The following is a 12,374-nucleotide window of genomic DNA, read 5'->3' as shown; positions in this document are numbered from 1 at the left end:
GATTCCTAGCTCAGTTAGGTAACTGCTTTCACGAGAGGCCCCTCTTTCACACTGAATAGGATCACAACAGGGAGAGAGGCTGCTTCAAAAAACCTAACAAAAGCCTAATATACAACAAATTACACAGGCAAGAAATGGTTGTTGTCTTCCAAGGCAAAGCAGGAAGCCTTCCTGCCTATGTTCATACCCTCCTCAGATTTTTCCCACACTCATAATCATAAAAGTCACGTTCATGCAAATAAAGAGTAGAAATTACATCATGTGAGCTGTGACCAACTACAATCAATCAGCCTGAAATTCAGACATTTGGAGCAAAATGCCTCTAATCTAGCTACAAAACTTTAAAATATATATTAAAAAAACCCACAAGGCTTGGGAAAAAGAATAGAAATTATATCTGCGGACATCATAATCTCTTGGCAAACTTTCTGTGAACACAATAGTTTGCTAAACTCGTCAAATAACTTGCTGCACATTATGCTCATCTCCATCTAATATGCCTTAAAACAGTAGAGAAAAAAAGAAAATGCTTATTTCATGGACGGTAAGTCAATGAAAATGGTAGCTTATAAATGAATGAGATGATAAAATACTGCTGGCTTATAACTGAAATCACAAAACAAACTCCTTTTCTGTCATAGCAGACACATATTTGATTCAATCTAAAGTGTGTTTCTTCATGTTGACTTTTCATTATCAAACAGAATCATTCCATAAATGTAGGGAACATGAAACCAYAATGTAGACATAGTATGGTAGTGAGATATAAAGTCCAGAACACAACAAAAGACAAAATTAGAGTAGTTAGAGATCCACATGGAAAGAAAAACTACCTTCTAAAGATAAAGGGAGTATTTTCCTAAAAGCCTGTTGCCCTTTTGCATAGCTTAATATTTTTTTTTTTAATTTTGCTTTCCACAAACAAGACCATATAAAACCAGCATCAAACACAATTTTGATGAATAATTTCACATATATTTCTTAAACCCACAGTGAAAATGTCGGASAAGCTTTATGAAAAAAGCACAACATTTTTCATACCAAACAAAATATGTGCAGAGAAAATTTTTTGCAAAAGTTTGAGAAACTAAAATAGCAACTCAGCTTCTACCATCTTTTTGGCTGCCTGACCAAAGCTTCTCAAGTTCCTGGATATGATGCTTTCTCTATGAAGACTGCCAGCACAGTCTTGAATATCTGCAGTTATTCACCGCTTTCAAAAGAACCATCTTGTGGAGAGGCCTGAGTTTTAAGGCTTCCCCTACCACTCTCAGTTTCTGTGGCTCCTRCTCCATCAAGAGTTGTAGTGCCCATGATTAGCAGGAAGGGACGCAAGGACCACAGAACCGCTGCTTTTCTGCTTCTAATCCCACATACTCCTCTTAGACCCCAACAAATGAAAGTTAAGACCATTTCCATCATACTGGAAAACTCTCATCATCCTTCACAACTGTCTCTCTTGTACCTGACCATCCTGGTAGGCAGCGGCAGTAACCTGTGGTAGGATGACATCCATCTGCGTGGCTGCAGTCACAGCGCTCAGCACAATCCATGCCGTATGTGCCATCCTGTGGGAATAAAAAAACTCAAATGAGAAATTGAGAGTTAAAGGAGAACAAGTTCTGGTTAATCTCACCTCACAAATCACCTGCAGATCTCTCCTGAAACCATAACCAGTTTGCTAACAATAAAATACTTCTGGCTTCTGGTAAATTATAACATTCTACATTTTTTTTTCATTCATTCAAATACATCTAAATATTTGAATTTGCCTTTTGTGCTTCTTGGTAGAAGTTGACACATACATTTCAGGGATAACTCCATATGAAATGAATCTGAAAACTGTATACAGCAAAACTGTTAAAAWTGTTTTCTCAAAAGAAGACAAAGTACAATAATAAAGTGAAATTATAGAACGCAGATCAGAACCAAAAGAAAATCCAGGGAAAACCAGGCAATACAATACATCATAACCTTTCAGGAGCTACCTACACAAAGAAAACAAAGAAAAAAGCACATAAAGTTTAAAACCCAACATAGCACAGTCATTTAAATTTAAGGCTACAAATGGCCACAGTCACATTAGAAACTGGAACAAAACCTGTATCAAAATTCATTTGCTGTTCTTTGAGGTTCATGTCTACATTTCTACAGAGTTCCACAGGATTTAGTCATTCAAAACCTACTTYTTCAAGTCTAAAGTAGAACAAAAATCATACATTGCTCAAGAACAAGGAGTGTTTTGCTTATCTCAATGCAAAGAAAAAGAAGAGCAAGTAAAGCAGTTCCTTTCATTTCATCAGATTTGGAAAGAAAGGAAATCCTCAAATATATTTTTAAAAGAGGGAACTTTAGTCTGCTATGTATTTTGTCTAGACTTTGCTTGACTCTTGAGCAGCAATTGTACACTAATATTAATTTTCTAAATGTACTGAAACAAATTGAAATACATTGATTTAAATAAACTGCCTGCAAGTGTGGCTCAAAGAAGAAAAAAATGCAGATGGCATAGAACACATTTCAATTAATTTTTTATTTGCTGTTCTGTAATTTTTGAGAAAATACGTAAATGCTTATGGTTATTGTTTGACAGAGAGAGAGATAAAGAGAGAGCAAGTGAGAGAGAATGCATACACACATGTGCAAGAAAGCACAAGCACACTGAAGCATTTGATGTTGAAATGTTTTATAAGCATTGTTTTTCTGGAACTGAAAAAGTGAAGCAAATGCCATGAAACCTTACTCCTTTAATATGCCAGTTTTGGAAGAGCTAATGGATTTGAAAATCTCATCATCCTTCAGAATCAGACACTAAGTGATAAACAAAGCTGCCTAAAAAACACAATTTCTTTTGGAGGTGCATTCATGCTTTTGTTGGAAACACCGTGTAAGTGTGCATTGCCAGTATTCTTACCAGCTTTCCAAAATGTTTGAGAAATTCACTAAATCAGTGTATGCTACACCACGTCTAAAAGCTGAAAGCAGAAAACCCAGAGGAGTCTGCTTCCGAACTTTGAGAGCAGTGCAGTAGATCAGGTTTCCATCCAAAACAAAGGTGTGGCCTTCAGTCATATGCTGTAATTCGGCTGCTCCTACCATGTCACTGCTCACCAGTGTTCACCCAAGAGCTTGGATATGACATGGGCGGGGAACCTACAAACTTCATGTTCAGTTCACGTGATCCCTTTGCCATTAATTATATTAACTCAGCAAGCTGCTATATGGACAGCTTTGCAAATGAGAAAGGAAGAGAATAGAGAGGAAAAGGAACAGGGAGAAGGGAGAAGTTTTTGAAAAGGTGAAGTTTGTTAAAATATTTCCAGAAATTTCAAGTCTTCCATGGAAAAAGATGGACTCTGGAAGGCCACAGTTTTACATAGAACATTTCATGCTTTGTTTATGAAATATATTCAAAACAAATGTGTAATAATGCAAATTATTTTTGAATCATCAAATTTTTCATTTTGAAATTACACGTTTTTAGTGGCTTCCCCAAGCTACAGATCACAATATGGAGCTGAACTGATTAAAGCATGCTTTTGTCTGCACAGTGATTTTTAATTTTTGTGTTTCCAATAGTCTGGGAAATAATAGAAGCCAAAACCATGATACAAAGGCAAAGATCTGCCACAGAATCAGGTAATGAGGAGGCCTTGCTCTGATTGACAAGGAAAGTTCTTCACTATTGCTTTGTCACAGATATAAGCTCATTTCATTAGAATCATGTTGCTAGATATGGAGTATTTTTTGTTASATTTTTTTCACGTTTTCCACTTAAAGCAGTTTCACGAAAGCRGTTTGGATAGCATTTCATTTTTAATTAACAGCTGAAAGAGAGGAATAATTTCAACTAATTCTAAAGCAGTTGGTGAAACGTCCAAGGTCAACCTTTCGAGGGTGAAAGCATAAAAATACTGAACCGTGCAACTTCATTTTGTGTAGCATTTCTTGGACGGTCATCTTCTCCATGTCCTTCAGAGTATTGCACAGTAGAGTGCTTCCAGAAGATTTCTTGGGGCATGTCCCTGATCTTGAACCCCACCCAACAGGTACTGCAAATCAAGTGAAGAGCTCCTTAGGGGACCTATCCCCAAGAACTAAGAAGAATCGAAGGAGTGTTCTCTTGTCACATATCCTATAGCATGATGCTCAGCAAAATGCATGAAATTACCTGGCAAGGGAGTTCACATTTTTCTCCTCTCCAGCCGGGGGCACAGGTACAGGTTCCATCCAGAGCATTACAAGCCCCTCCATTGAGGCACTGGCAAGTCAAGTTACAGCCAAGTCCCCAGGTACCACTAGGGCAATTTATTGAACAATCTACACCATGCCAACCTGCCAAAAACAAGAATTAAAGTGACAAATTAATCAACATCTCCTTATTCTTCACTATGGACATGTTTTCCTCCACCTCCCATTTAAAATCTCTTAGAGATTCACAATAATACCAGGCTAGTATTAACTATAGGACAGTATTATCCTTTGCAGCTGAAGACTTGTCTGAATTCATACAAAGGTGCCCTTGAGCATCTTGTAACAGCTGTGCACAGCGCACACATTGCAAATGGCTGCCAACATTTGAAAGCAATTGATGGGAAACCTGAAATGAAATACAGACACCTTGAAACTTCACTGAGAAGCACTGAACTACATTGAAAGTTTTGAGGGATAGCTGGAAAAATTAGGGGTATTTTCTCTAGACTTATGCTGCTGCTTTCACAATTCTTCCACCAGCATTCAATGCAGACAATTCTGTAGTATAGTCATAACTGAAATCTTAGCCAAAAACAAAACAAAACACTACAGAGAAAGCAAAACAGTGAAGTAGCACATGAGCTGGATTTCTCTGAGGATCAGAGATCTTTTAGATGATTTCAGTATTCCTTTGCAAATGCAAAAAAAGAATGTAATGCAAAATGTTTCCAAAATGCTGCATTCACTGCTATGATTGATAGAAATGATTCACAGCCTGAGCACTGGACAGACAAAAATGTAGATAGGTTTTCAAACATTTAATCATCTATTGGGCATGAGAGAAACCGAGTGAATGAGTCATATGTTATCAGCAACAATGACAAAAGCCAAGTTTCTAATTTTGTACTTTGCTTACAGTAAGTGAAGGGAAAAATAAATTCTGCACTGAGCCTAATCAATAGGCTATCCAAAATGTCTGTATTGAAATGAATCTGCCTCGTGCCCTGGACTGATAACTTCAGAATTTAGGGGTCATTTCAGGAAAAAAAAAWAATAATTAAATAAAAAAAAATATGCTGTTGTAGATAGAAAACCAAGTCACCTTCCAGGATTTATGTTTCCTTTTACGTCTCCTTAAATAGTTTCCCATAATATAAGCATCATTAAAATAGGCAATTACACAAAAGATAATTGAGATTTGGAACATGTCTATGACAGACAGCTTATATTCTCCAATCATGCACCGACCCACCCACATAAACCTGTTTCGTTCAGAGCYACAGAGCTGCCTTGTTCCTAAACTATCAAGAAGACTGAACAGCAATATGACTTAACTCAAAATGCAGAAAGCAGGGCTTTCTGAAGGATGGGATGATGCAGAGAAGACTTGTAGTTATATGYAACAGATGAAAAACAGAAGGTATCCTCATTTAATTTAAATTAATGAGATTTTTATCACTGGCTCAGTAGTGTCAACTCAGTCGTCAAAATGCTAGACACCTGAGATATTTTCTATGTGTGGATAATATCTCTAGCTATTAAAAGAGACACCTTATGTCGTTGCTTTCGACTTAGTGGCTAGAGCCAACAGCATTTTATATGACAAGTGTTTGATTTTAGCTTAATAAATCCATTTTGCTATTTGCTGTACTTTTTCATCTTAGTATGATYAAAATCTGCATGATGCACAAGCAGATAGGATTATGCATGTCTCAGGAAATACAGTTTTTCTCCTCACAGTCTAGCTACTGAGCAAAGACACTCAACAGAGTTGCATCTGCTCCACTACAGCTGATGGGAGAAGCTGGAAACGCTACATATTTGCTACACGACGGATTTAACAGTGTCAATCCCTGGCTTATTCAGTGGCCATTTGTCTAGGTAACTTGACCACTTCTCTCCCAACTCAACCTTCCCRTATTTTCAAAAAATATATTTGGGGATGGGGGGGGAGGAGAGGGTGATAACATAGGGTGCAGGATTCGCCTAGGAGTGTTCAAYCTGCCAGCTCTCTTCTTGGCAATCCAACATCACAGCTGAGAAATGCTTTTGACATCAACAGAAACGAACAAGAGAACAACAGGCCCTCAGTATATATTTCAAGAGCATATCTTTCCGTGGAGCTTAGTATTATAGTACAGGTTCAACAGGACTACACATGGACCCGTAGGCCTTTCCAYGGGACAGCATCTCTGCAAAATCTATGCTGGAGGACGGCTAAACTGGCCTGGTTCCTGCCAAAGGCACATTAACTGGCACGTGCTACCAGAAGGAGAAGAGGTGAGCAGGGACATACAGGTTCAGATGGAGGATACACTGACCATTAAAGTTACTGCTGGGGCAGGGTGGGGGGGGGAGCGTGGCAAGCAGAGGAGTTCATGAGGATGAGTTAATTCGCACTAAGACCAGCAGATACAGAAAGTTTCTTGAGGAAACATCGGACAGCACTGTGGATGGTGACGGCACAGAGAGCCTCAAGGTTGGGTAGGAGGTCACACAAGTTTGTYAGGATTGTTGAGGACAGGTGTATTCAAATCGAAACCATGGGGGGAGGTATCAACGCAAGTGTTAAACTGGCAGGGAGAAGACTGTGCCCCTGCGATGCCGAGGAGGGTGAGGGTGGCAGAGGGAGCAGGTGCTCCACAGACTGAGGGGCAATGAGATAAAGTATTTTCACTAGGAAGGCTGCCATCAAATCAATTGCATAGCAGCAGTCATCTTAGCAGCTCCTGGCACTTCCACGAGAGCCAAGTGGCATCCCGTCTGAAGGCAAATACTAGTAATTCACTCAGCCACAGCATCCATCTCTCTGAGAACTGCACAGAGCAAACACAAGGTATGTGCGCTCTCCCCTAAGCAGATATTTTCCCATTTGTCACCTCCCAGAAGAGCATTAGTATAAAGTAGCTAATGGTATGGCCTTCAAGGTTGTCTGGGTTTTTATTATTTCCTTTTCTCTACTTCAAAAACTCACTTTGATTTTATGATATAAAAACGTGGAATTAGTCTGAAGATATTCTTACCTGCTTTGCAGGTACAAGAACCATCCACTGCTGAACAGATGGCTTCATTTTTGCAGTTGCACACAGAAGAACAGTTTACTCCATATGTTCCCGGAAGACAAGGAGTACCACAATCAGCACCCTGAATTACACAAAAATAAGAGTCTAAAAGCTACTTGAGGAGGGTTAGACAATACAAAAATAACTAACAAGTGACCTACACCTATGATTGACTGATTGTGAAGATTGACTCAGGTGCTACAAATACTAGAAAACCTACAGCCCATGACTGTCCTAAGATGCCATCTAATTATCCTGAATTTAAGGGAAAGCTTTTTGCAGAGCTCTTCATGCTTTTTAAGACTACTGTAAGCATTAGTTTTAGACTGGTTGCTAGGAAAGCACACATCGCCTATCTAACAGCACTTGGTTAGCCTAATGGTATTTAAACCATCAAAGCAATTAAAGAAACCAAAATCTAATAACAAAATAACAATTTAATGGAAAATAACAATCCCATAAAATACTTTTTTAAATATAACATACTTGAAGTTTGTACAACACTATTGCTTAAAGAATAGTAGTACTATAAAATGGTTTCTGTGTTACGTTATTAGCATYCAATGCATAGGTAACAGCAAAGGTTTGTAAAAGCTAATGAACAGCATGAACTAAATTGTAAAAAACAATTTTCTTTGTCTAGGGCATCTCTGGATAGAGCACGAGGAACTGCTGCAATAAGATAATAACTGAAACCCATAGACAAGTATCCTAGTCCCTTACCTTATTTACATCTTTATAGAACATCCTAGGTCTTATTAAAAAAAAAAAAAAGAAAAAATTAACAGCTTCATTCCAGTACTGAAAACTAACCACAAATTTTGCCTTTTCTGGGCCTTATGCTACAGTACACCAAATGGAACTTGCACATCCTTAGCTGTCACTTGAGTAGAGAAAGGACACATAGCATCTTCAGGAACTTTGGACTTGCAGTGGAGTCAAAAAAAAAAAAAAAAAAAAGAAAGAAAAAAAAAAAGAGTGTGAAAGTGAGACTCATTTACCTTAAATCCAGGGGCACAGATGCATTTTCCAGTCACACTGTCGCAGTCAGCACCATTTTGGCAGCTGCAAATCTGCTGACAAGACTCGCCATAAAATCCTGGCGAACATGTCTCGTTGCAGTAGAGCCCAGACCAGCCTGGCTTGCAGGAGCATTCCCCAGACATAGGGTGACAGCTGCCAGGAGGGGATGAAAGGATAAATAATTCAGGACTAAATATGACACTGATATATTTTTTTTTCCAGAGAACAAAATGCTTTCATAGACAGGTTACATAAAGAAACCTGCATACTACGTACATAAATGTTTTTCTTCCCCAAACCACAAAACATAAGGCTATAAATATATATATAGTGTATATATAAACTCATACAAATTAATATAAGAAAGAGTAGCATCATATAAAATAAAGACTTTTTGGGTGGGCAGGCAAAGAAAAGAAGATGAAGATATAATACTTTTCTACGGCTATATTAAAAAAAATCAAAACCCTATCTGCAACATAGTTCTAATGACTGTAAAATACATAACTATAATTATGAATTTCAAGTTTTCATCACCGTAGTATTTCCAAAGCATCTCTCTTTTTGTACACTGACGAAGTTCAGCAGCGTATTGTCTGAGAAACACACTTTGCTAAAATGACAGCACAACATTCAGTAAGCAAAACGCGTGCTCTTTCCGTGAAACCTTTGGCTGAAAAAGAGCACAACTGGCATCTCTCCAGGACCGCTACAAAATCATTTGCGTGGGGAGGAAGTCAGATACACCGTGAGGCCCGGCGACCTTTTGGAGCGCATCTCCCCCGCGTTGGCCATACCTGGTGGCAGCCCAGCTGTCTCTACCTGGAACAGCAGCTGCATTGAGTGGCCGGGCAGCCAGCTGTTGCCTCCTAACAAATGGACATCATCAGCTGCGCAAAGATACACGCGCTGGAGAAGTGGACACAATGGGGTACTCTGTAGCCCTCTGGCAGACAAAGCATTTGCTTAATTCTCAGTAAAGGAAAGCTTTAATATCCAAATGCAATATATCTACAATGAGAAGACTGTTTAAAGATTGTCTTCTGCCATTGATTGAAGTGAAGGTCCTTTAAGCATGCTGGAAAAAACATGCCTTCATCCAGACGCATTAAATGACCCGTGACAACGGGTCTAGTTTTGCAAGATTTGCTGGCTCTATCTGTGCGGGTGTGTATGAAATCGAGCACTTTTCTAACTGTTTCAAGGTTTGAAAAAACTCCTACTGCACTTTTAGGTCGGTAAGCAGTAACAGTATTCTTGGAAACAGTTCCAGCGCAACAAGGGAATGCAACATTAATCATGACTGCTGCTGGACTCCAGGACTGCTCTGGTCAAATTAAGAGTTTCTTATCGCCAAATACAACCAACTGTCAATGTACTACTGATCGGGGAAAACATGATTTATGAAAGTACAGGATGTTGTTCAATTTGTATTTTGCGCTCTCTATATATCATTCCATACACTGTAATATGACAAAGATTTGAGTTTTTTTAATGTATTAAAAACTTTTTAATGGGACTATGCTGGTTTATATAAAAGTGATAGGAAATGTCTTAATCTTTATAGCTAAATGGAAACAATGGAACCAGTCTGGAATGACATACGTAGAAATTGCTCAAAATTCATAGTGTTCATAACTACATTGTTTATTCAGATATTAGTATACCTGCAGTGAAAGGAGTTGAAATAGAACTATTCTCACATAAACTAACATGCTAAATTAGGAAAGCATGTTTATGAGAATCAGATTTGTCCCCTGCTCCTAATTTCTTCCTGTATACATCCAGTGGCATTTCACATTCAGTTCCCACGTTTACTACCAACGGAGCAATGCCGAGCAGGGAATGTGAAAAGCTTTTTCAATCCACAACTGAGTAGTCATTAAATAYGAATGGGAAGATATTTAAAACACAAAATTAGTAATATTGTCATTTTAAGAAATAAATCCGAGGGGAAGGTGTTTTTTTTTTGTTTTGTTTTGTTTTTATTTTAGGAGAAGGGAACCCACATGCGTGAGCAAGCCCTGGTTATGAGGCAGACAGAGGCATTGACATTCTGTGCCCCCCAGTGAGCGTTACTAAGGCATATTCGCACACATATTGATTGACACCAAAATTAGCAGTCAGTAATTTGTAATTAGAGGTAGGAAGCTGGAGCACTTTTGAAGCTTTTTGATGGGTTCTCATGCAGTTAGCTTAATTGCCAATAAGATTTATATATTAAGATAGGGAAATAAAGAGCAGTTGAGAGACGCTGCTGGTACATCCGCTAATAATCCTGGCCTTTTGTTCACATTTTCTTGTAATATAGACTTACTTTGTACCGAGACAAAAAAAAAAAGGGCATTTGTGAGAGGCTGACAATATATATTAGTAAGATTTAGATGGACTTTATGATTTCAGAAGATTTATCCAGGTATTACAGTATCCACATAAATTCTATAGCACTTYATGCAATATAAAGTTCCCATGAAAAACGGGAAATTTTGGAAAAATCCAAAACTACATGRTGCCCTAATTTTAACTTTAAAAACACAGTCAAACTATATGAATCATACACATCATATCATAATTCCCCTCAATYCTATATATCTATCTCAGAAAAAGCATGAGATAAGAGAAACCCCATTAGAGTTAATGTCATGAAAAAAAAGTTAATTCCCACCTGAACTACTGGAAATTAGTTAGAAGTACAGAATGACCCCAGCTGATCTTACCTACCAGCATGAACCAGTGAAAAAAGATCATAAGCAGCAGCTTAGGAGAATGAAGAGAGTGATATCCATAATTCAGCTCAGAAATCAACTTGAAATTACTGCACTTGCAGGATCACAGGTGTAATGTACATCCTTTTAAAAGATTCTAGCTAAATATGCAGCTACAGCCTGCTGTTTTTATATTTTCCAAGTGATCATTAGGTGTCGCTTGACTAAAGGAATGACAAAACCCAGCCCAGGAATCGCCGAGGCTGAAGCAGATTCTTGTACAAAACGAAGAGAACGACACTGACACAAGCAGATGGAGAAGTCTTTTTGGCTCGCTTCTGCGAACTGGATCTTTAAAATGCCCAGTGACTACAAGCCCCCCAAACCACAGATCTGAGTGACAGAGGTACACGGACCTGCTCAGTAAACAGTCCTTGAATCAGCTCACTGCACCGCTCCCTGTACCTCATCAAGGAAAACACTGCTTTTATTTTATGGGCTCTAAGTTTCAGCCAGCAAACTTCCATTCCAGTTTTATTCTTGGCTAGCAAGTGAAAAAGGGAAATACCGAGAGTGTCACCTAGTCACAGAGAACAGAGATCTGTGCTTKATTTGCACTCTAACTCAAATCCTTTTACGTATGTTAGAAGATGCAGTACAGAAGAAATGTTTGTGAAAAAAAATATTTGGCACTAGAGGGTTGTTACGTGCTACTGCCCACTGGGCCCCTCAACAGAACAAAACCTCTCAAGCAGATCTGGATCTAACCCTCGACAGAGTTTTTACTAAAGGCTGCTGATATAACTTGAAGAACCACGATGAGCATGCCATTCCCAGTAGCTGCCACCGACCAACAGCAGCAGTGAAATATCTGTATTTTTTAGTGGCAAATGTTTAACTAACCTTTAATTTTATATCTACAAATGTCAAGAATGTATGTTAAAACCTAGGTCTCTGGTCTTCCCAACAGTTCCTCTCTGAGGAGTATCTAAACCAGTGGACAAACTCCGATGATACAAGCCTTTACAATACCAATTTGCTAGAAGTCACAGAATCATAGAACCAGTAAGGTTGGAAGGGACCTCTGGAGGTCATCTAGTCCAACCTCCCTGCTCAGCAGGGTCACCTAGAGCACGTCAGACAGGGTTGCATCCAGGCAGGTCTTGAATATCTCCAGAGAAGGAGACTCCACAACCTCTCTGGGCAACCTGTGCCAGTCCCTACAGAATCCTAGACCTGTGGGCACCAACAACTGATCCCGAGGAGCAAATGCATCCTCTTTTTAGAGTCTTGAGATTACTGGTTATGCTGCTGCTAAAGGGGTTAATGTCATGATGAAGATCCTTTGGCCCAATTATTACTTATGGCAAACGAGTAAGGGACGAGGATA

The 12,374-nt window shown here is 38.8% G+C and overlaps 1 protein-coding gene across 3 annotated transcripts in view; it reads right to left on the bottom strand.

The window, feature by feature from the left end:
• Positions 1–12,374, bottom strand: part of MEGF10 (multiple EGF like domains 10) — a 103,137-nt gene that overhangs the window by 29,123 nt on the left and 61,640 nt on the right. For all 3 annotated transcript variants that reach the window (XM_085323261.1, XM_085323263.1, XM_085323262.1), the window contains exons 10-13: positions 8,258–8,432; positions 7,218–7,338; positions 4,172–4,335; positions 1,466–1,568 (exon numbers count right to left, since the gene is read on the bottom strand). In XM_085323261.1, the coding sequence (XP_085179387.1) occupies positions 1,466–1,568; positions 4,172–4,335; positions 7,218–7,338; positions 8,258–8,432 (563 nt within the window). The remainder of the gene's footprint in view (positions 1–1,465; positions 1,569–4,171; positions 4,336–7,217; positions 7,339–8,257; positions 8,433–12,374) is intronic.

Source organism: Rhea americana, unplaced genomic scaffold (assembly GCF_003343005.1).
Source record: "Rhea americana isolate MKP2758 unplaced genomic scaffold, rheAme1 scaffold_83, whole genome shotgun sequence".
NCBI classification, from domain to species: domain Eukaryota; kingdom Metazoa; phylum Chordata; class Aves; order Rheiformes; family Rheidae; genus Rhea; species Rhea americana.
Note: the sequence above shows the minus strand (reverse complement) of the source record. Positions and strands in the feature narration are given on the sequence as shown.